The 24,624-nt window shown below is 49.9% G+C and overlaps 2 protein-coding genes across 2 annotated transcripts in view; one reads left to right on the top strand and one right to left on the bottom strand.

Annotated features, from left to right (window-relative positions):
* Positions 1-24,624, bottom strand: part of LOC123767553 (CD82 antigen) — a 690,815-nt gene that overhangs the window by 183,118 nt on the left and 483,073 nt on the right. Inside the window, exon 3 of the mRNA XM_069310377.1 lies at positions 12,498-15,566. Within this exon, the coding sequence (XP_069166478.1) occupies positions 13,064-14,347 (1,284 nt within the window). The 5' untranslated portion in view covers positions 14,348-15,566 and the 3' untranslated portion in view covers positions 12,498-13,063. The remainder of the gene's footprint in view (positions 1-12,497; positions 15,567-24,624) is intronic.
* Positions 1-24,624, top strand: part of LOC123767767 (uncharacterized) — a 672,233-nt gene that overhangs the window by 10,978 nt on the left and 636,631 nt on the right. The gene's annotated exons all lie outside the window — the stretch shown is intronic.

A 24,624-nucleotide genomic window follows, 5' to 3' on the forward strand; every position in this document is an offset into this window, starting at 1 on the left:
ACCACCCTCCACAGGACCACCCAGGGACCCCGGCCACCACAGACCTGGTCGACCCTCCACAGGACCACACGACCGACCAGAGCCAACAGTGTTATCAGTCATCTCGCTAATCACACACACAATTATTATCGTCGTTGACATCAAAGGAACCTTTGATAATTCAAGGAATTGCAATTCGAGATGAGTTTGCATACATAAAGCTCAAGGAGCAACTTGAGTGGATTGAAGGTCACCTTGCAAGAAGGAAAGTCAAGCTTTGTCTGGAGGAATTACTCTCAAGCACAATGTTGATTTTGTTAATATCTTAATGAACATCATTGCTAATATCCCCTTGTTTGATGTTCTGATCACCACGCTGGACTTGTGATCCTGTGGTCCCGGGTTCGATCCCGGGCGCCGGAGAGAAACGATGGGCAGAGTTTCTTTCATCCTATGCCCCTGTTACCTAGCAGTAAAATAGGTACCTGGGTGTTAGTCAGCTGTCACGGGCTGCTTCCTGGGGGTGGAGGCCTGGTCGAGGACCGGGCCGCGGGGACACTAAAACCCCGAAATCATCTCAAGATAACCTCAAGATGCAATTCCCAACCACCAGTGGGTAGTTTAAGCTGCCCAATTGTTTGACAGTTTGGTGCCAGGAGATAGTTACGTGGGCCAAGGTGCTTCAGGGGTGCGAGGGGCAGCGTGAACAACCAGGCGGGTTTTCTTCCTGTTGGGGAGTGTTTGTGTGGTCCCTGCTGCTATGGCGGTGTTCACTCACAGCCGTAGTCACATGTAGATCTATGGCGGTGTTCACTCACAGCCGTAGTCACATGTAGATCTATGGCGGTGTTCACTCACAGCCGTAGTCACATGTAGATCTATGGCGGTGTTCACTCACAGCCGTAGTCACATGTAGATCTATGGCGGGGTTCACTCACAGCCGTAGTCACATGTAGATCTATGGCGGTGTTCACTCACAGCCGTAGTCACATGTAGATCTATGGCGGGGTTCACTCACAGCCGTAGTCACATGTAGATCTATGGCGGTGTTCACTCACAGCCGTAGTCACATGTAGATCTACATGTGACTAAGGCTCCCTCCTAACTTCATCTGTGGTGGTAATGTCAATATCTTCCCAGGCTGCTTGCTGTTAGTTGTCCTCAACACTACTGTCACATGTTGACCTGTGGCTGTGTCAGTGCGAGGTGAGCCAGGTGTGTGTGTGTGTTACAAGGGGAGCCAGGTGTGTGTGTGTGTTACAAGGGGAGCCAGGTGTGTGTGTGTGTGTTACAAGGGGAGCCAGGTGTGTGTGTGTGTTACAAGGGGAGCCAGGTGTGTGTGTGTGTTACAAGGGGAGCCAGGTGTGTGTGTGTGTGTTACAAGGGGAGCCAGGTGTGTGTGTGTGTTACAAGGGGAGCCAGGTGTGTGTGTGTGTGTTACAAGGAGAGCCAGGTGTGTGTCTGTGTTACAAGGGGAGCCAGGTGTGTGTGTGTGTGTTACAAGGGGAGCCAGGTGTGTGTGTGTGTGTTACAAGGGGAGCCAGGTGTGTGTGTGTGTTACAAGGGGATCCAGGTGTATGTGTGTTACAAGGGGAGCCAGGTGTGTGTGTGTGTTACAAGGGGAGCCAGGTGTGTGTGTGTGTGTTACAAGGGGAGCCAGGTGTGTGTCTGTGTTACAAGGGGAGCCAGGTGTGTGTGTGTGTTACAAGGGGAGCCAGGTGTGTGTGTGTGTGTTACAAGGGGAGCCAGGTGTGTGTCTGTGTTACAAGGGGAGCCAGGTGTGTGTGTGTGTTACAAGGGGAGCCAGGTGTGTGTCTGTGTGTGTTACAAGGGGAGCCAGGTGTGTGTGTGTGTTACAAGGGGATCCAGGTGTATGTGTGTTACAAGGGGAGCCAGGTGTGTGTGTGTGTTACAAGGGGAGCCAGGTGTGTGTGTGTGTGTTACAAGGGGAGCCAGGTGTGTGTCTGTGTTACAAGGGGAGCCAGGTGTGTGTGTGTGTTACAAGGGGAGCCAGGTGTGTGTGTGTGTGTTACAAGGGGAGCCAGGTGTGTGTCTGTGTTACAAGGGGAGCCAGGTGTGTGTGTGTTACAAGGGGAGCCAGGTGTGTGTCTGTGTGTGTTACAAGGGGAGCCAGGTGTGTGTGTGTTACAAGGGGAGTCAGGTGTGTGTGTGTGTGTTACAAGGGGAGCCAGGTGTGTGTGTTACAAGGGGATCCAGGTGTATGTGTGTTACAAGGGGAGCCAGATGTGAGTGTGTTACAAGGGGAGCCAGGTGTGTGTGTGTTACAAGGGGAGCCAGGTGTGTGTGTGTTACCAGGGGAGTCAGGTGTGCGTGTTACCAGGGGAGCCAGGTGTGTGTCTGTTACCAGGGGAGTCAGGTGTGCGTGTTACCAGGGGAGCCAGGTGTGTGTGTGTTACCAGGGGAGCCAGGTGTGCGTGTTACCAGGGGAGTCAGGTGTGCGTGTTACCAGGGGAGCCAGCTGTTTGTGTGTTACAAGGAGAGCCAGGTGTGTGTGTTACCAGGGGAGCCAGGTGTGTGTGTGTTACCAAGGGAGCCAGGTGTGTGTGTGTTACCAGGGGAGCCAGGTGTGTGTGTGTTACCAGGGGAGCCAGGTGTGTGTGTGTTACCAGGGGAGCCAGGTGTGTGTGTGTTACCAAGGGAGCCAGGTGTGTGTGTGTTACCAGGGGAGCCAGGTGTGTGTGTGTTACCAGGGGAGCCAGGTGTGTGTGTGTTACCAGGGGAGCCAGGTGTGTGTGTGTTACCAGGGGCGCCAGGTGTGTGTGTGTTACCAGGGGAGCCAGGTGTGTTACCAGGGGAGCCAGGTGTATTACCAGGGGAGCCAGGTGTGTGTGTGTGTTACCAGGGGAGCCAGGTGTGTGTGTTACATTGACGTGGGTTGAAAGCTAGGAGATTATAATAATAAATCACCCCACACCTGACTGTCACCCAACAGTCGACTGTTGAAGGGCACGAAGCTGTTTATGCACTATCACACCTTTGACATAATAATATGTAATATTTTTGCTTACAGTTAAATGACAAAAGCCAAAGGTGTGTTGCGACACAGAAGGCGCATGAATCTGCATACAAAATACAAAACGGAAAGTATCATTTCAACATTTCTGGAGTAAACACATTACAGAGCCTGACAACTTATGCTCTAAAAATGGTTAACCTTTTCTGGAATGTAAAATATTCTCTCATTAGAGTCAGCCTGGAGCGGGGGGGGGGGGGGGGAGACCAAGAGGCTGCTGCTCTGGGGGAGGGGGTGAAGGGGGGTGGTGGTGGTCTGGGGTGCAGGAGGTGGGGGGGCGGGTGCTGGAGGGGGGGGGGAGGGTACTGGAGAGGGGGAGGGGTGTTGGTGGGTGAGTACCTCACATGGAGGTACTCACCTATATGTGCTTGTAGAGTGTACCGTAGTTTAGTCCAAGTGCTGTATAGTCGTAAAGGCTTGGCGGTGTCTCCTGATAGTTCCCTTCCCTTCAGTACAACTACATGTTCTCCAGGTTTTCTTATATTAAAAATTCACAAATGCGTAAAGAAATGCCTTCGACAACTTTCTCATCTAATCCTCTCTAGAGGAACTTGTAGCCGAGCCTAAGCCTAGCAGTGGTAACTTACAAGTTAACGGCTACAAGTGACTCTGGGAGTTTATAACATCTGCTGATGTAGATGTGACCAAATGTAAACTCAGTCAATAGAACTATTCGCATACTTTGCGTCGTAATATAATGGAATGTGAAAACATCGCGGAATTCAGAGATAACACCATCAATGGTGTCCAAGAAATGTGTAAGTACTTCATTCATAATGATGTACTGCCGGGAAACTTTGCGAGGTATCCAAGGTTTGCTTACTGTAGGTGCAGCCTGCACGTGACTGTAAAGCTGCCGCCCAGTTGGGTGGGTGTGGAGCACATGACTGTAAAGCTGCCGCCCAGTTGGGTGAGGTGTGGAGCACATGACTGTAAAGCTGCCGCCCAGTTGGGTGGGTGTGAAGCACATGACTGTAAAGCTGCCGCCCAGTTGGGTGGGTGTGGAGCACATGACTGTAAAGCTGCCGCCCAGTTGGGTGGGTGTGGAGCACATGACTGTAAAGCTGCCGCCCAGTTGGGTGGGTGTGCATCAAGACTAGTAACTGTGTGACTCACCATAGATGTAAAGTGCCTTGTATAGTGACTGTTGTGAGCCTCTTCTTGAATCACTTGTGATACAAAAGATTATTGATGTGTGTATTTGTGTGGGTGATTGTATATGTATGTGTATGTATATATGTATATATATGTACATATATGTATGAGGATGTGTACATATATATGCAACATTAATAATTGTGTAACTAGCGTCAAAATATTATTATTTGCTTAGCTAAACGAACTAGAGGGTTCAGTTCCTGAACCGATTATGTGCCTCTGTGACCCTTTACACCACCGCCCACGGGATGGGTATGGGGTGCATAATAAAGAAAGGAGTATGGGTATGGGGTGCATAATAAAGAAAGGAGTTGCAATTAATCCACTGTATGAAGGTGACACAGAGCAAGCTTCCTCCTGCATTGTCTCCAACCAGTCAACCCAGTAACTGGGTTGACTGGTTGGAGTGAAGAACAGACAACTGCACTTCATGCAGTTGTCTGTTCTTGAAGTAACCAGTTGAAGAACAGACAACTGCATGAAGTGTTTGTACCCTCAGGCGGCCGGGGTGCTTAAAGCATCTAAGGAAGAGCTTGTAGTGAGCCTTTGTCTTACATATTTAGTAAATCATTAGAGTCGAGCCAGAAACATGGAGGGTTGCCAATGTGGTGCCAGTTTTGAATTAAGAAGTGAGATACATCATCTGTGTTTAACTATCGTCTGTTGTGGGAAAATGGCTTGAATCGGTAATCGAAAAATATATTCGTTTACATATTGAGGAAAAGAATGGCTCAAGCACTCACAACATGGTGTTGTCTGACACCAGTTGGTCTTGTACAGTATGCTCTAGTTATATGTTGTGATGAGGTGAGGTCGGCAGACATACCCCAGCAGTCTATGTTGTCTCCGTTTCATCACAACTGGTCTGGGATTGACAAACAAATAATTGCACATTGGTCACTACCGAATATAACGAGAACACTGGAGATCGACTGAGTATAATATAAAACATAAATACCAACCTTTTTATAAAATTATAAGGTATAACAGGGATGACAAAGTTGTGACCACTGAGGGGTACTCAGCCCTCTGGCTACTATTATCACTCACTGATTCAATTAAGTGGACTGGAAATATGGAAGTGGCTTGGATTGGAAGGGGGGGGGGGGCTAGTCGACGACCGGGCCGCTGGGACGCTAATCCCCGAAAATACCTCAAGGTAACCTCAAGGTAACGAGGTGCGTGGGTGAAGCACGTCAGCGAACACGCCTACAACATATATATATATATATATATATATATATATATATATATATATATATATATATATATATATATATATAGATATATATATATATATATATATATATATATATATATATATATATATATATATATATATATATATATGTCGTACCTAGTAGCCAGAACGCACTTTTTGGCCTACTATGCAAGGCCCGATTTGCCTAATAAGCCAAGTTTTCCTGAATTAATATATTTTCTCTAATTTTTTTCTTATGAAATGATAAAGCTACCCATTTCATTATGAGGTAATTTTTTTTTATTGGAGTTAAAATTAACGTAGATATATGACGGAACCTAACCAACCCTACCTAACCTAACCTAACCTATCTTTATAGGTTAGGTTAGGTTAGGTAGCCGAAAGAGTTAGGTTAGGTTAGGTTAGGTAGGTTAGGTAGTCGAAAAACAATTAATTCATGAAAACTTGGCTTATTTGGCAAATTGGGCCTTGCATAGTAGGCTGAGAAGTGCGTTCTGGCTACTAGGTACGACATATATATATATATGCGAACAAGCCTGAATGGTCCCCAGGACAATATGCAACTGAAAACTCACACCCCAGAAGTGACTCGAACCCATACTCCCAGAAGCAACGCAACTGGTATGTACAAGACGCCTTAATCCACTTGACCATCACGACCGGACAAAATGAGGTGATAGCCTAAGCTATTTTAACCACCCCACCGCCGGCACTCGGATAGTAATCTTGGGCATAGCATTTTACCAAATCACCTCATTCTTTGGGGCACACGTGAGGAACACAAATGCGAACAAGCCTGAATGGTCCCCAGGACAATATGCAACTGAAAACTCACACCCCAGAAGTGACTCGAACCCATACTCCCAGAAGCAACGCAACTGGTATGTACAAGACGCCTTAATCCACTTGACCATCACGACCGGACAAAATGAGGTGATAGCCTAAGCTATTTTAACCACCCCACCGCCGGCACTCGGATAGTAATCTTGGGCATAGCATTTTACCAAATCACCTCATTCTTTGGGGCACACGTGAGGAACACAAATGCGAACAAGCCTGAATGGTCCCCAGGACAATATGCAACTGAAAACTCACACCCCAGAAGTGACTCGAACCCATACTCCCAGAAGCAACGCAACTGGTATGTACAAGACGCCTTAATCCACTTGACCATCACGACCGGACAAAATGAGGTGATAGCCTAAGCTATTTTAACCACCCCACCGCCGGCACTCGGATAGTAATCTTGGGCATAGCATTTTACCAAATCACCTCATTCTTTGGGGCACACGTGAGGAACACAAATGCGAACAAGCCTGAATGGTCCCCAGGACAATATGCAACTGAAAACTCACACCCCAGAAGTGACTCGAACCCATACTCCCAGAAGCAACGCAACTTCTTCGTGTGCCCCAAAGAATGAGGTGATTTGGTAAAATGCTATGCCCAAGATTACTATCCGAGTGCCGGCGGTGGGGTGGTTAAAATAGCTTAGGCTATCACCTCATTTTGTCCGGTCGTGATGGTCAAGTGGATTAAGGCGTCTTGTACATACCAGTTGCGTTGCTTCTGGGAGTATGGGTTCGAGTCACTTCTGGGGTGTGAGTTTTCAGTTGCATATTGTCCTGGGGACCATTCAGGCTTGTTCGCATTTGTGTTCCTCACGTGTGCCCCAAAGAATGAGGTGATTTGGTAAAATGCTATGCCCAAGATTACTATCCGAGTGCCGGCGGTGGGGTGGTTAAAATAGCTTAGGCTATCACCTCATTTTGTCCGGTCGTGATGGTCAAGTGGATTAAGGCGTCTTGTACATACCAGTTGCGTTGCTTCTGGGAGTATGGGTTCGAGTCACTTCTGGGGTGTGAGTTTTCAGTTATATATATATATATATATATATATAAAACAGCAAAATCACTCAAGTACAGGCGACTGGAAGGTCAATACCTCTTTGTTCCCATAGCGTCTGAGACGCATGGCCCCTGGAGCAAGAGTGCCTTGGGATTTCTCAAGGAATTGGGTTCCAAGCTCATTGACGTCACCAGAGACCCAAGGGCTTCCAGTTTTTTGTTTCAGCGTCTCAGTGTGGCGATCCAGAAGGGAAATGCTTGCTGCGTCCTCGGTTCCTGTCCAGAAGCGGAGGAGCTTCAAGAGATCCATAACCTTTAGGCATTTGTCTTGTATGTTTTGTAACCTTTAAATACACAATAAAGGAAAAAAAAAAGGGAAGGGGGTGGTAGGAGAAAAGCACACAGAAACTGTATTGGAGGGGACCTACATTCCCTCCAATGCGTTATGTGTGGTTTCCTCCGAGGCTATGGGTCCCCCTTCTTCCAGCCAGAGGTGGTACTCCCTTCCCTATATATATATATATATATATATATATATATATATATATATATATATATATATATATATATATATATATATATATATATATATGTCGTACCTAGTAGCCAGAATGCACTTCTCGGCCTACTATGCAAGGCCCGATTTGCCTAATAAGCCAAGTTTTCCTGAATTAATATATTTTTTCTTATGAAATGATAAAGCTACCCATTTCATTATGCATGAGGTCAATTTTTTTTATTGGAGTTAAAATTAACGTAGATATATGACCGAACCTAACCAACCCTACCTAACCTAACCTAACCTATCTTTATAGGTTAGGTTAGGTTAGGTAGCCGAAAAAGTTAGGTTAGGCTAGGTAGTCGAAAAACAATTCATGAAAACTTGGCTTATTAGGCAAATTGGGCCTTGCATAGTAGGCTGAGAAGTGCGTTCTGGCTACTAGGTACGACATATATATATATATATATATATATATATATATATATATATATATATATATATATATATATATATATATATATATATATATATATATACACATACACACACAGTATCTCTCCTGCCTGTCTATCCACACACAGTAACCCTCCTGCCTGCCTATCCACACACAGTAACCCTCCTGCCTATCCACACACAGTAACCCTCCTGCCTGCCTATCCACACACAGTAACCCTCCTGCCTGCCTATCCACACACAGTAACCCTCCTGCCTACCTATCCACACACAGTAACCCTCCTGCCTGCCTATCCACACACAGTAACCCTCCTGCCTGCCTATCCACACACAGTAACCCTCCTGCCTACCTATCCACACACAGTAACCCTCCTGCCTGCCTATCCACACACTGTAACCCTCCTGCCTGCCTATCCACACACACAGTAACCCTCCTGCCTACCTATCCACACACAGTAACCCTCCTGCTTGCCTATCCACACACACAGTAACCCTCCCCTGCCTGCCTATCCACACACACAGTAACTCTCCTGCCTACCTATCCACACACAGTAACCCTCCTGCTTGCCTATCCACACACACAGTAACCCTCCCCTGCCTGCCTATCCACACACACAGTAACCCTCCTGCCTACCTATCCACACACAGTAACCCTCCTGCCTGCCTATCCACACACAGTAACCCTCCTGCTTGCCTATCCACACACACAGTAACCCTCCCCTGCCTGCCTATCCACACACAGTAACCCTCCTGCTTGCCTATCCACACACACAGTAACCCTCCCCTGCCTGCCTATCCACACACACAGTAACCCTCCTGCCTACCTATCCACACACAGTAACCCTCCTGTTTGCCTATCCACACACACAGTAACCCTCCCCTGCCTGCCTATCCACACACACAGTAACCCTCCTGCCTACCTATCCACACACAGTAACCCTCCTGTTTGCCTATCCACACACACAGTAACCCTCCCCTGCCTACCTATCCACACACACAGTAACCCTCCCCTGCCTGCCTATCCACACACACAGTAACCCTCCTGCCTACCTATCCACACACAGTAACCCTCCTGCCTACCTATCCACACACAGTAACCCTCCTGCCTGCCTATCCACACACAGTAACCCTCCTGCCTGCCTATCCACACACACAGTAACCCTCCCCTGCCTGCCTATCCACACACACAGTAACCCTCCTGCCTACCTATCCACACACACAGTAACCCTCCTGCCTACCTATCCACACACACAGTAACCCTCCTGCCTACCTATCCACACACAGTAACCCTCCTGCCTACCTATCCACACACAGTAACCCTCCTGCCTGCCTATCCACACACAGTAACCCTCCTGCCTGCCTATCCACACACACAGTAACCCTCCCCTGCCTGCCTATCCACACACACAGTAACCCTCCTGCCTACCTATCCACACACAGTAAAATATATACATATAAACATTGTCAGTACCTGGTCACCCCTATTGTTCCCCTTCCCATCATCACCAACAAGCTATCATTAGTAAGGAAGGTCTCATCAATATAGCCATACAATAGTTCACGTTGTTTTGGAGCCATAAATTTAACCTGAAGGTTTGTCCATATTAGTGGCCAGTTGAGGAGTGGATGTGCACCTCTTGGTCGAGGAGTGGATGTGCACCTCTTGGTCGAGGAGTGGATGTGCACCTCTTGGTCGAGGAGTGGATGTGCACCTCTTGGTCGAGGAGTGGATGTGCACCTCTTGGTCGAGGAGTGGATGTGCACCTCTTGGTCGAGGAGTGGATGTGCACCTCTTGGTCGAGGAGTGGATGTGCACCTCTTGGTCGAGGAGTGGATGTGCACCTCTTGGTCGAGGAGTGGATGTGCACCTCTTGGTCGAGGAGTGGATGTGCACCTCTTGGTCGAGGAGTGGATGTGCACCTCTTGGTTGATGATGCCGTCAGTCACTGGTTATTACGTGATAATCTGAGGACGGCGTCTCAGTAAATAAGACAACTGACGTTACTCCTTATAAACGAAAATATTGGTTAGTTAGGTGAGGAGGATGGAGGAGGTAGGTAGAGAGGCGCCTTGTTTGGTACACGTTCACAACACGTTTACAACACGTTTACAGCATGTTTACAACACGCTCACAACACGTTTACAGCACGTTCACATGTTCACAAAACGTCCACAACACGTTCACAACATGTTCACAGCACGTTCACATGTTCACAAAACGTTCACAGCACGTTCACAACATGTTCACAACACGTTCACAACAATTTTACAACACGTTCACAACAATTTTACAAAACGTTCACTTCAATTTCACAACACGTCCACAGCAGCAGGTCTCGTCCCGTGTCTCCACTCACTCCTGGCTTACGACTCCTGGGTAAGTGTGACTATGGCCAAACGCCCAGGTGTGTAGCGTGAGACACCTGTAGAGAACACAGCCAGCTGTACATGCACACTAGGGTGGCAGGTGTGTGTGTGTTGACCTGTGGGTGTAAGGGAGAGGGTGGCAGGTGTGTGTGTGTTGACCTGTGGGTGTAGGGGAGAGGGTAGCAGGTGTGTGTTGACCTGTGGGGGTAGGGGAGAGGCGGCAGGTGTGTGTGTGTTGACCTGTGGGGGTAGGGGAGAGGGTGGCAGGTGTGTTGACCTGTGGGTGTAGGGGAGAGGAAGGCAGGTGTGTTGACCTGTGGGTGTAGGGGAGAGGAAGGCAGGTGTGTTGACGTGTGGGGTGTAGGGGAGAGGAAGGCAGGTGTATTGACGTGTGGGTGTAGGGGAGAGGAAGGCAGGTGTTGACCTGTGGGTGTAGGGGAGAGGAAGGCAGGTGTGTTGACGTGTGGGTGTTGGGGAGAGGAAGGCAGGTGTGTTGACCTGTGGGTGTAGAGGAGAGGAAGGCAGGTGTGTTGACCTGTGGGTGTAGGGGAGAGGAAGGCAGGTGTGTTGACGTGTGGGGTGTAGGGGAGAGGAAGGCAGGTGTATTGACGTGTGGGTGTAGGGGAGAGGAAGGCAGGTGTTGACCTGTGGGTGTAGGGGAGAGGAAGGCAGGTGTGTTGACGTGTGGGTGTTGGGGAGAGGAAGGCAGGTGTGTTGACGTGTGGGTGTTGGGGAGAGGAAGGCAGGTGTGTTGACCTGTGGGTGTTGGGGAGAGGAAGGCAGGTGTGTTGACCTGTGGGTGTTGGGGAGAGGAAGGCAGGTTTGTTGACCTGTGGGTGTTGGGGAGAGGAAGGCAGGTGTGTTGACCTGTGGGTGTTGGGGAGAGGAAGGCAGGTGTGTTTACCTGTGGGTGTAGAGGAGAGGAAGGCAGGTGTGTTTACCTGTGGGTGTAGAGGAGAGGAAGGCAGGTGTGTTGACCTGTGGGTGTAGAGGAGAGGGAGGCAGGTGTATGTTGACGTGTGGGTGTTGGGGATAGGAAGGCAGGTGTGTTGACCTGTGGGTGTTGGGGAGAGGAAGGCAGGTGTGTTGACCTGTGGGTGTTGGGGAGAGGAAGGCAGGTGTGTTGACCTGTGGGTGTTGGGGAGAGGAAGGCAGGTGTGTTTACCTGTGGGTGTAGAGGAGAGGAAGGCAGGTGTGTTGACCTGTGGGTGTAGAGGAGAGGGAGGCAGGTGTATGTTGACGTGTGGGTGTTGGAGAGGAGTAGTAGTCAGGTGTGTTGACGTGTGGGTGTAGGGGAGAGGGAGCCATATTAACCTACTGGGGAAACTCAGGGTTACATGTTTTGCCTTCCCAGTCCGGGTATTGGGTACGGCGCCCCTCTACCCCTCCCCCCAGGACCTCCACCAAGCACGCCAACCTTGTACCCTGCCAGTATTCTTTACTCGTATCAATTACTGTCTAAATGCCCAGGGGTATAGGTACGGTGACTTAACATAATAGAGAGGACGCTGTGTTTACATGTTATCATCAAATACTGTTTGTTATACGAACGACTTGTGTTGGGGTGTGTCCACTTGGCCTCAAGCACAGTGGTATACCCAGCTAGGTATACCCTCCGGAGTATGACGGAGAGAGATGTGCTTCAGAGTGTCATGACAACTTTAATATAATGTTGGGCGGGGAGAACCATGTGCTTGTTCAACTGGTCGTCGCCCCGCCTGACTGGACCCAGCGTTAGTGAGCGACCACGCAAGAAAACACTCGAATAATTAATTAATTGACGCGACACAGTTAATTTGGGCCCCCCGTCTCCATAGCAGCGTAAAACACTTACTGTAAATAGATTGTAAGACGGTTGATGTATTTATTTTAGTGCCTAACAAATGACGTGCGTGGTAATGAGTGACATGATACAAGTTATACTGTGTTGCTTACCTTAGAGACGGTGAAGATGGAAGGCTTTACTGGTGCTTCACATCCTCCAGCGGAGGAGACGAGGGCCGCGCTCAGGCGCCCACTGGCAACACATTTTTGAACTTGTGTGATTTGTTTGATATTTCCGGGCAGGAACCACCTCTGTAACCTCACTCGTATTCCTTGATCATCTTCGCTCCTCTCACTCTCCTAATTCTTTGAGTATTTCTCAACGCTCGTGGAGAGCGTAGGTAGTCCTCCGTCAGTGGCGGGACACCCGTCACCTGACGTCCGTGTCATGGCGGAACATCCCCCAGAAACCCCGAGAGACACGTCCCGGGGAGCTTGGTAATTAAGGCTTAGGAAGGTGGCGCCGCTGGCATAGACGTGGCCGTCAGTGGCCGGCACCACCAGCAGCAGCCTCACGCCCCCCGGGTGTACTCGCCACCTCACCGGGCTACACTCACTCCTATATTCTACACTATCTCTGTTACGTTCTAGCCTAAGATCACTTATTTCGGGCTGACCTAAGCTGCGGTAACGACCTTGGACGATACGTTCACAGTCTGGCTGCCTGGAGGTCGTGATCATATTTGTGTCTGACGTACGTGTCGAAGCTCGCGCAGTTCCGTAACATCATTGTTATTGCCGTTGGGCTTGCGCTTGTCAGGCTGCGGGCGGCGCACGGGCGTGTCTGTGATGAGCGCACAGTGAGAGTTGGTGTCGGACTCCGCCCCGTCAGTGTGGCTAGAGAGGTGGTTAAGGCGAGGCTGGGTGAGAGGTGTGGCAGCGGCAGACTCGGCGTCGCCTTGGGCGTCGCCTCTCCTGCCGTGTTCCCTGCCGGAGCCGTCACCGTCGCCGCCTCCAGAGCTGAGCAGGCCGCCGCACTCACCTGGCTTCTCCGGCGACATCATGCCCAAGGCCGCCGCGATCTCGGGATTCGGCACGCATGGATTATCTCCTTGTAACACTTTTATCTTCTGAATCATTTCTTGTATTTCAAAGCGTAAAATACCCACAAAACACAACTTAATAAATGCTATGACACAGAAGCCCAGTATCATGAGCGTCTCTGCTGAATTCAGCAGCCACTTTTCCAGGTGCGGGGCGCAGCCCTTGGCGTGGTAGTCCTTGTCGTCAGCGTCCCCACAAGTCAAGTTACGCTCGTACGCACGCCCCGGCTGGTTCTCGGGGCGCGCGTGACTTTTGGAATGGTCTGAATTGGACTTGCCGCGCTGGTAGGGGTCCACGTGGCGCGCTGCCTGGTCTGCCTGCGGGTAGGTAAACTGGCGGGAAGCAGACGTGGCGCCCTCGCTGTCGTTCTTGACGCAGCACGACGCCGGCAGCTTGATGTAGACGTGTGGGTGACGGTTCTCCCACCACGTGGTGTTGTAGTCCCGCGGCCCCGCCACACCGCAACACTTGGCCGCCGTCTGGAGGGTGTCCCAGGCGTCCGTGACGTCTGCGTCCTTACCGTAGTGGTTGAGCAGAGTGGAGCGAGCATAGGGGCGCAGACCTTCCGTGAGGTGGGAGAAGCGGTAGAGCCAAACCAGCCCCACCACAACGTCTCCCAGCAGCAGGAACAGCAGGAGCAGCCAGTAGATGTTGAGTAGTTTCTGGGAGAGTCTGAGCGCCCCTACGCAGCCCAGCGCCTGCAAGACGCCCGCCTGCAGCAGCAGTGCCACGTAGCCGTAGAGAAGCGTAGGGTGGTAGGCAGGCAGCGCTGGCACCAGTGTCAGGTAGGGGTGCGATGCCACGCTCAAGGCCACGCCCACGAAGACGAACACTGACACGAGCAGGACGGCATTGCACGTGTAGATCCACAGTCGGTAGTAACGCATTGCCTTGCGTAGGAACATTACCGCGGCCATGCGAGGCCAGACGCTGGCCGCCCCAGGCGGAGGCAGCAGCGGTGGCGGACTGGGCGGAAGCCACAGTCGCACTCTGGCGGACCCCCGTGCCCGCCCGCTACCCCGTCCACGCCCTCAACAACCGTGTCAGAGTGGCACGTGCGACACCTGACGCTGTGCCAACCTTACTGACGGGAGCGAGGAGTTGTAAGGAGGCGGCGCCCTGCCTTCCCCCGCCTCCACCGGTGACTGGCCACGGGTATATTTGGCCAGCCTTCGTCACGGAGCGCCACCACCTGTCACCTCGTGCCACCACCTGTCACCTCGTGCCACCACCTGTCACCTCGTGCCACCACCTGTCACCTCGTGCCACCACCTGTCACTTGTGGCCGCCGCCGCTCACGGCCTCCGGAGGGTCACCTGTGCCATGCTTTCCCGGGCCGTCCTACCTCTTGGGTAACTTTGGGCTGTTGCTGTCAGGTTGCATAGTTACTGACTGTTGCAGGCTCTCACGCTCCACCACCTGCCACAGTTACACGTGGGGCCTCGTGTCGGGGCCCCGGAGCCTGCGCCAGGCAAGAGTGTGGGTAGAACACCTTCAGGAGAGATACAGGTCAGCAGGTTACTTGATACACAAAGTGTGGGTTAGGGTGGAGGCGGAGGTAACATCCGGGAAGACCAGCAGGCAGGGAAGAGTTGCCCATGAGTGACGCGTTACGGTGACCTCCAAGGTGGAGTGACTGTCCCTCCACTCTGGATGATTATATCAGCGTCACGGCGTAGGTGGAGAGGTTGAATAATACTGTGTGTGTGTGTGTGTGGTGGGTGTGGCAAGAGGGTGTAGGGTGTAGGGGTCGGCCGTCAAGGGTCGCCAGGGCCGTGCAGTCCTGCCTCGCGCCAACCATCCACAAATCCAACCATGGTCGGCGGGCCCCGCTGCCTCTCACTGACTCTCAGTTATCAACTGTTGCAACGGAGGCACTCCTTGCGTGGCGCCACCAGCGGTTGCTCCTGGCCTGACTCACTCCCATGGCACCGCCGCCCGCACACAACACGAACATAATACTTGTAGAGCACCCATGTTGTTCCCGGTAATACTGTCCCTGGTGAGAAGAGTGTAATACTGAAGGGGTGTCGGGGCGACTGTTCAACACTGGAGGCCAGACGTCGTGGCCGCCACCGTCGCTGTCGTACACTGGCACGTTGTCATCGGCGGGGCTGTCCTCCGTCGCCGCCACATCTGAAACAGGAAATTATAAATTAGATTTACAGTAAGCGCCCCTGAGGTCAACAGGAGCGCCCCTGAGGTCAACAAGAGCGCCCCTGAGGTCAACAAGAGCGTCCCTGAGGTCAACAAGAGCGCCCCTGAGGTCAACAAGAGCGCCCCTGAGGTCAACAAGAGCGCCCCTGAGGTCAACAAGAGCGCCCTGAGGTCAACAAGAGCGTCCCTGAGGTCAACAAGAGCGTCCCTGAGGTCAACAAGAGCGTCCCTGAGATCAACAAGAGCGTCCCTGAGGTCAACAAGAGCGTCCCTGAGGTCAACAAGAGCGCCCCTGAGGTCAACAAGAGCGCCCCTGAGGTCAACAAGAGCGCCCCTGAGGTCAACAAGAGCGCCCCTGAGGTCAACAAGAGCGCCCCTGAGGTCAACAAGAGCGCCCCTGAGGTCAACAAGAGCGCCCCTGAGGTCAACAAGAGCGCCCCTGAGGTCAACAAGAGCGCCCCTGAGGTCAACAAGAGCGCCCCTGAGGTCAACAAGAGCGCCCATATGGCCTTAACAAGGCAAAACAAAATATTAGAGATCTGACACTACATACACGTGACCACGTGGTGTCACGTGGTTAACTGACACTACAGTTAACCACGTGACACCACAGTTAACCACGTGACACTACAGTTAACCACGAGACACCACAGTTAACCACGTGACACCACAGTTAACCACGAGACACCACAGTTAACCACGTGACACCAGTTAACCACGTGACACCACAGTTAACCAAGTGACACCACAGTTAACCACGAGACACCACAGTTAACCACGTGACACCACAGTTAACCACGTGACACCACAGTTAACCACGTGACACCACAGTTAACCACGTGACACCACAGTTAACCAAGTGACACCACAGTTAACCACGAGACACCACAGTTAACCACGAGACACCACAGTTAACCACGTGACACTACAGTTAACCACGTGACACTACAGTTAACCACGTGACACCACAGTTAACCACGAGACACCACAGTTAACCACGTGACACCACAGTTAACCACGTGACACCACAGTTAACCACGTGACACCACAGTTAACCACGTGACACCACAGTTAACCACGTGACACCACAGTTAACCAAGTGACACCACAGTTAACCACGAGACACCACAGTTAACCACGTGACACCACAGTTAACCACGTGACACCACAGTTAACCACGAGACACCACAGTTAACCAAGTGACACCACAGTTAACCACGTGACACCACAGTTAACCACGTGACACCACAGTTAACCACGAGACACCACAGTTAACCACGTGACACCACAGTTAACCACGTGACACCACAGTTAACCACGTGACACCACAGTTAACCACGTGACACCACAGTTAACCACGTGACACCACAGTTAACCAAGTGACACCACAGTTAACCACGAGACACCTCAGTTAACCACGTGACACCACAGTTAACCACGTGACACCACAGTTAACCACGTGACACCACAGTTAACCACGTGACACCACAGTTAACCACGTGACACCACAGTTAACCACGTGACACCACAGTTAACCACGTGACACCACAGTTAACCACGTGACACCACAGTTAACCACGTGACACTACAGTTAACCACGTGACACCACAGTTAACCACGTGACACCACAGTTAACCACGTGACACCACAGTTAACCACGAGACACCACAGTTAACCACGTGACACCACAGTTAACCACGTGACACCACAGTTAACCACGTGACACTACAGTTAACCACGTGACACTACAGTTAACCACGTGACACCACAGTTAACCACGTGACACCACAGTTAACCACGTGACACCACAGTTAACCACGTGACACCACAGTTAACCACGTGACACCACAGTTAACCAAGTGGGGATACATTTCACAACGACAGGGGAAGCTCCGATCATCATATGCAAATTGCGTGTTGATTTATGAAGCCAGAAATTATCATATCATTTCCAACTTTTGATGGGGAAATGGACGTTAATGGGACGTTAATGGGGCGGGCATTTGGTCCCGGCGTAATTACCGCAGTTACAGCAGTTACAGCCCTTAACTGTAACTGTTACATGCGGTAGTGTTAGGGGGGAACACCTGTTTAGGTAGGTTGTAGTTTCAGATCTAGCTACTCTGAACGAAGTGTCCATGTAAGCACGGGCTATGGTGAGCCCGTAATTAGGTAGGTGTTATGAGCTGCTCTAATTCCGCGGGTCCGAGGCCCTCGTTAATTAGGATGTTGGATTGGAAAACAGGCTGTCAGTCCAGGATTACGGTGTGGTATTTTGCCAGGCTTCGGTAAGCCCAGTGGCGGCGGGTAGAAGTGGGAAATACAGTGAGAGGTATGAAAGCAGGCGGACTGTCCGCCTTGCTGACACGATGTGTGGGTGTTGGCAGCTAAGCTAAGCTGGCTCCCTCTTGTCAGGGAGCTGTGAGTGTGTGAGAGGTTCTTCACATGTGTTTCACCATATATGGATGTCCATAGATGAATACTGTGTAGCATTCATATATACACACTCCGATGCTTCCACACATGTTGTTCTCTTTAAGGCTCTTTATTTTATTATTATTATTTATTGATTTATTCATACATATACATATATATTTATATACATATACACATTTATATATACATACACACATACATACATACTCATTTTTTTTAGTATGTGGCATACTTAGCATACTCAACTCAAGCCCTCCCTCCTCTTCTACTCCCCAAGGCCCTCCTTTTCCCTCATTCCCCTAAGCACTCCCTCCCCCCATACCCACCCCAAGCCTCCCCTTCTCCCACCCACCCCCCTTGCCTCCCCCTCTCATCCTCCCTGGTAGGAATGATTGACCACAGTGTACTTGAGTATCTGGTTGAAGAAGGGTTAAGGACCTCGATGAGGATAACTGACAACAAAAGGCTGGCATTCCGAAAGGGAAACTATGAGGAGATAAGGAAATTCCTAACAGATATAACATGGGAAACAGAGTTCAGGGGAAAGACGGCCCAAGACATGATGGACTACATCACACAGAAGTGTAAGGAGGCAGCAGACAAGTTTGTCCCGGTCCAAAAGGAAAACAATGAAATGCATATGAGAAACCCATGGTTTAATCAGAGATGTGGGCTAGCTAAGCAGCAACGTAAAAGAGCATGGAGAAACTATAGGAATAACAGGACACTGGAGAGCAGAGAAAGATACCAGAATGCCAGGAATGAATATGTCAGGATGAGAAGAGAGGCAGAAAGACAATACGAAAATAACATCGCAAGCAAGGCAAAGACTCAGCCTAAATTGTTGCATAGCAACATCAGGAGAAAAACAACAGTAAAGGAACAGGTTATGAAATTAAGGATAGGGGCAGACGGATTTACTACAAACGACAAGGAAGTGTGTGAGGAACTGAATAAGAAATTCCAGGAGGTCTTCACAAGGGGAAGGGGAAGTTCCAGAGATAAGAGAGGGAATAGTTAACCAGGAACCACTAGAAGAGTTTGAGATTACCAGTGGGAATGTAAGGAAGCACTTGCTAGAGTTGGATGTGGCAAAGGCTATAGGCTTGGATGGAATCTCCCCTTGGGTACTAAGGGAAGGAGCAGAAGCACTGTGCCTGCCATTCTCCATAGTGTATAACAAGTCACTGGCAACACGGGAACTGCCAAAAATTTGGAAGACTGCTTATGTAGTCCCGATATATAAGAAAGGGGATAGGCAGGAGGCACTGAACTACAGGCCAATGTCCCTAACCTGCATACCATGCAAGCTGATGGAGAAGATTGTGCGAAGAAAGCTACTGGAACATCTGGAGCTAAAGAACTTTGTAACACAGCATCAACATGGGTTCAGGGATGGCAAGTCCTGCCTCACAGGGTTACTTGAATTATATGACCAGACAACAAAAATCAGGCAAGAAAGAGAGGGCTGGCAGACTGCATATTTTTGGATTGCCAGAAAGCCTTTGACACAGTGCCACACAAGAGGCAAGAGAGAAATCTGGAGATGCAGGCAGGAGTGAAAGGGAGGGTACTCCATTGGATAAGGGAGTACCTAAGCAACAGAAGACAGCGAGTCACTGTGAGGGGTGAGGTCTCAGATTGGCGAGACATCACCAATGGGGTCCCGCAGGGTTCAGTCCTTGGACCCATACTGTTTCTGATATATGTAAATGATCTCCCAGAGGGTATAGAATCGTTCCTCTCATTGTTTGCTGATGATGTAAAAATTATGAGGAGGATTAAAACAGAGGATGATAGGAGGCCACAAGATGACCTAGACAGACTGAGTGAATGGTCCAACAAATGGCTACTAAATTTCAACCCGAGTAAATGCAAGGTCATGAAACTAGACGGTGGAAACAGGAGGCCAGACACAGGATATCGAATGGGAGATGAAGTACTTTATGAAACGGACAGAGAGAAAGATCTTGGAGTTTTTTTTTTTTTCTCGCGGAGTTGATATCACACCAAACCTGTCTCCTGAAGCCCACATAAAGAGAATAACGTCTGCGGCATATGCGAGGCTGGCTAACATCAGAACAGCGTTCAGGAACTTGTGTAAGGAAACATTCAGAAGCCTTGTACACAGCATATGTAAGACCAATCCTGGAGTATGCGGCCCCAGCATGGAGCCCGTACCTTGTCAAGCACAAGACGAAGCTCAAAGTTCAGAGGTATGCCACTAGGCTAGTCCCAGAACCAAGAGGCATGAGTTACGAGGAAAGGCTGCATGAAAGGCACCTTACGACACTGGAAGACAGAAGAGTAAGAGGAGACATGATCACTACCTACAAAATTCTCAGGGGAATTGACAGGATAGATAAGGATAAACTTTTTAACACGGATGGTAGGCGGACAAGGGGACAGGTGGAGACCGAGTGAGCCAAATGAGTCACAGGGACGTTAGAAAGAACTTTTTCAGTGTCAGAGTAGTTAACAGGTGGAATGCATTAGGCAGTGATGTGGTGGAGGCTGACTCCATACACAGTTTCAAATGTAGATATGATAGAGCCCAGTAGGCTCAGGAATCTCTACATCAGTTGATTGACGGTTGAGAGGCGGAACCAAAGAGCCAGAGCTCAACCCTCACAAGCACAACTAGGTGAGTACAACTATCCCCCCGTCCTCCTCACCATCCCCCACTCCCATCTTCTCTTCCTCCCCACCATTCCCCTCCCCACTCTTCCCCACTCCCTCGTCCGATGCTTCCCAAATGATCTGATGTTCCCATCACTGAAAAAAAAGAACAGCAGTTAAAAAAAACGAAATAAAAAACTGTGAAAAAAATAAAAAATAAACTATACTGAGGAAATGAACGGTACGGTAAACAACACAGCTCAATTCCAACACAATGTCACACAAAATAATTAAATCAAAATGAAAATTAATCGAAATCTATGAAAATTCAATTTATCAATGCAGTCAGAAATATTGAAATGGAATCGTAATATTTAGTGTAGCGTGTGTTGCTTTTACGTGCAACAGATGGTGCTGTTTTGCAAAAAAAGCATGTTTTTATCTGTCACAGGTGTGGCATGTATATAGTAGGTATATAAAAACACGCTCGTATGCGAATGGAACGTTGTGTCAAAATTTCAAACCAATCGGTGAAGAACTTTCGGAGATCAGCGATTTTGAACAAACGATTATTTACATTTATATATATATATATATATATATATATATATATATATATATATATATATATATATATATATATATATGTGTGTGTGCGTATATATATATGTCGTACCTAGTAGCCAAAACGCACTTCTCAGCCTACTATGCAAGGCCCGATTTGCCTAATAAGCCAGGTTTTCATGAATTGTTTTTTGACTACCTAACCTACCTAACCTAACCTAACTTTTTCTGCTACCTAACCTAACCTAACCTATAAAGATAGGTTAGGTTAGGTTAGGTAGGGTTGGTTAGGTTCGGTCATATATCTACGTTAATTTTAACTCCAATAAAAAAAATTGGCCTCATACATAATGAAATGGGTAGCTTTATCATTTCATAAGAAAAAAATTAGAGAAAATATATTATTTCAGGAAAACTTGGCTTATTAGGCAAATTTGGCCTTGGATAGTAGGCCGAGAAGTGCGTTCTGGCTATTAGGTACGACATATATATATATATATATATATATATATATATATATATATATATATATATATATATATATATATATATATATGACTGAAAACTCACACCCCAGAAGTGACTCGAACCCATACTCCCAGGAGCAACGCAACTGGTAACTACAGGACGCCTTAATCCGCTTGACCATCATGACTGGACAAAAGGAAGTGATAGCCGAAGCTATTTGAACCACTTCCCCGCCGGCACTTGTATGGTTATCTTGGGCATAGCATTTTATCAAATCACCTCATTCTTTTATCAAACCACCTCAAAGAATGAGGTGATTTGATAAAATGCTATGCCCAAGATTACCATCCGAGTGCCGGCGGGGAAGTGGTTCAAATAGCTTTGGCTATCACTTCCTTTTGTCCGGTCGTGATGGTCAAGCGGATTAAGGCGTCCTGTAGTTACCAGTTGCGTTGCTCCTGGGAGTATGGGTTCGAGTCACTTCTTGGGTGTGAGTTTTCAGTTGCATATAATTCAGGCTTGTTCCCACAGCAAATATGTATATGAAAAGATAAGCCTCGAAAACGTTTAATATTCATCACAAAAGAAGGCGGATTAGCACAGTAGTCCGAATGTTAAACTGCTTGTAAAACGGACCGTATCTTAGGAAGAGATGTCTGGCCGCTACGTCTTGAGTTAGACCTTAAGGTCTGCGTTAGACACTTCGAGGGTTGCAAGGGGGGGGGGGGCGGGGATGATTTACTGGGTTGGATAGTTATTTAGGGAGAGAACAGTGGCTTAACGGATTATTTTGTTGGTCGTCGCCCCCTCCCCGCTCAGCTCGTTGTCGCCGTGTGGGGGCTTAGTGGGCGGCTGCCGGAGTGTGATGCTCCCTGGGACAGTCCTCTGTCCTTTTCTAGCCTTGTGCTCCTGCTGCCGTCCTCTCCAATTCTGCTGGGCATCTTTTCCTTTTCCTTCTGTTTCGTTTTTCTCCCCCCTCCTCTCCTATCTGCTTGCCGTTTCCTGCCGACCTTTTGCTCGTTCTGGTTCTTCCCTTGGACTTCTTCTATTTTGACGCCCGGGTGCTTGAGGAGGCATACTCTTGCACCCGTAGAACTGCAGTACCCGACGTCGAGAGCGAGGGGAACCTTTTATTGTCAATCCCCACTTCGTCACTGAACCCGATCTCGACGGACTGTCGGTTTCTTAAGGTGGCGTTTGTGGGGCGTATACTCACGATGCACCCCTAGAAGGCCCCGACAAGATCGGCGATAGCTTCTTGTTGGGTGTCCTGCCTCTAATTGTGGCTCCATGGTGGGTGTGGGGGCACATTCGTGAGTGAATTCTTCTTTCGTCAAGATGATTACCCCTGCTTCGGCTTCTTCTGGTTTACCTTCTCAGGCTCGTGGGGTGGGCGACCAAGCCCCCGAGTCGGTCCGTATTGGAAGACCGGGCTCTGTAGCCTCCGCTGCATTGGGCCCCGACCTTGCTCCCCCTTTGGCCTCTCTGACTCCTTCCTCTGGCTCCCCTCCCTCCTCTGTGGTTGGGTCGAGCCCCAAGCCCCCAGTGGTGACTACCTCGTCCCCTGGCGCGGCTCCTTCTCTGGTTGTAACTACTGCACCTTTTAACCCCTCTCTCTCTGGGGGTTCTCACCGCCGTCCTCGTCACGGCCGCCCTCGCTCGATTCCTTCCAGTTCTGCTACCTATCAAGCCTTGTTTGGTCCCGCTTCGTGGGCCAAATATTTTGATCTCCTCCCTCTTGATTCTGCGCCTCCTGACGATTTCTCCCTCCATCGACATCTCATTGATTCCGTGGATGCCTCCATTACTTTCAACCCCACTCGTCTCGGTGCACGTGTCGTTGCTGCTCCTTCTCAGGATGCTGCTTCCCGCTTGGCTGCCTTATCCTGCCTTGGCGAGACCCCTGTTCGGGTCTCGAAGAACGCTCAGTTGAATGCCAGTGTTGGCACTATTTTGCTCCCGCCCCATGTTGCGACCGGTGTTCGGGACCTGCGCGACTGCCACGACGATATTCGCCATATCCTCGCTGCCCAGGGCCATTCTATTCTCCAGGTGGACACGTTTACTCGTCCCCCTCGTGGTAGTCGCCGTCAACCCCTCCGGGTTGTGAAGATTACCTTTGATGGTAGGACCCTTCCACCCTCTGTCATTCTTGCTGGTGCCAGGTGCTCTGTCCAGGAGTACATTCCTTCTCCTCGGCTCTGCAACAAGTGCTGGAGGTTTGGGCATGGTGCCCTCCGCTGCTCCGGGACTGTCTCTCTCTGTCCTTTGTGTGGTGGCGAAGGTCACTCTAAGTCGGAGTGCGCTTCTCCCCAGGCTCGTTGCCTCAACTGCGGTGAGGCCCATCCTACCTTCTCCCGTGCGTGTGTCCATTACAAGCTTGAGGCAGCTGTCCTCAACTTGAAGCACCGGGAGCGTTTATCTTTTCCTGAGGCGAGGCGCCAGGTTCGCCGGCTCCCGCCTTATGCTAATATCTCTTATGCTCGCGTGTTGCGCTCTTCCTCTCCTCGTCCTTCCCGCCTTCCTCAGACTCACAACCGTTTCCGAGCCTTGGACCCTGATGCGCCCACTGCCCCCTCCTCTGTCCCTTTGGGTTCTCTCCCGAAGGATCCTCCTCCTGGTCCTCTGTCTGGGGTTCCCCTTCCTTCTACCCGGTCTGTCGTGTCTTCTGTGTCTTCTTCCTTGTCCCCCTCCGATCCTCCTTCCCATCCTCTTCCTCCATCTATCGGCTCTCCCCACCGCCTGTCGGTGCGGGCGGATGTCCATCGCTCTCCTAACGGCCGTCGTGTGTGCTCTCGTTCGGCTTCTCCTGTTGAGACACTGGAATCCGTTGGCCGGTACGTAGTTGCTGGGACACCGGTCTCTTTAAGTCAGAAGCGTAAGCCTGGCTCCTCTCCTTCCTCTTCCCCGGCGGGTAAGAAGGCTTCGCTTTCTTCCTCAGCTCCTCCTT

Source organism: Procambarus clarkii, chromosome 67 (genome assembly GCF_040958095.1).
Source record: "Procambarus clarkii isolate CNS0578487 chromosome 67, FALCON_Pclarkii_2.0, whole genome shotgun sequence".
Taxonomy (NCBI): Eukaryota; Metazoa; Arthropoda; class Malacostraca; order Decapoda; family Cambaridae; genus Procambarus; species Procambarus clarkii.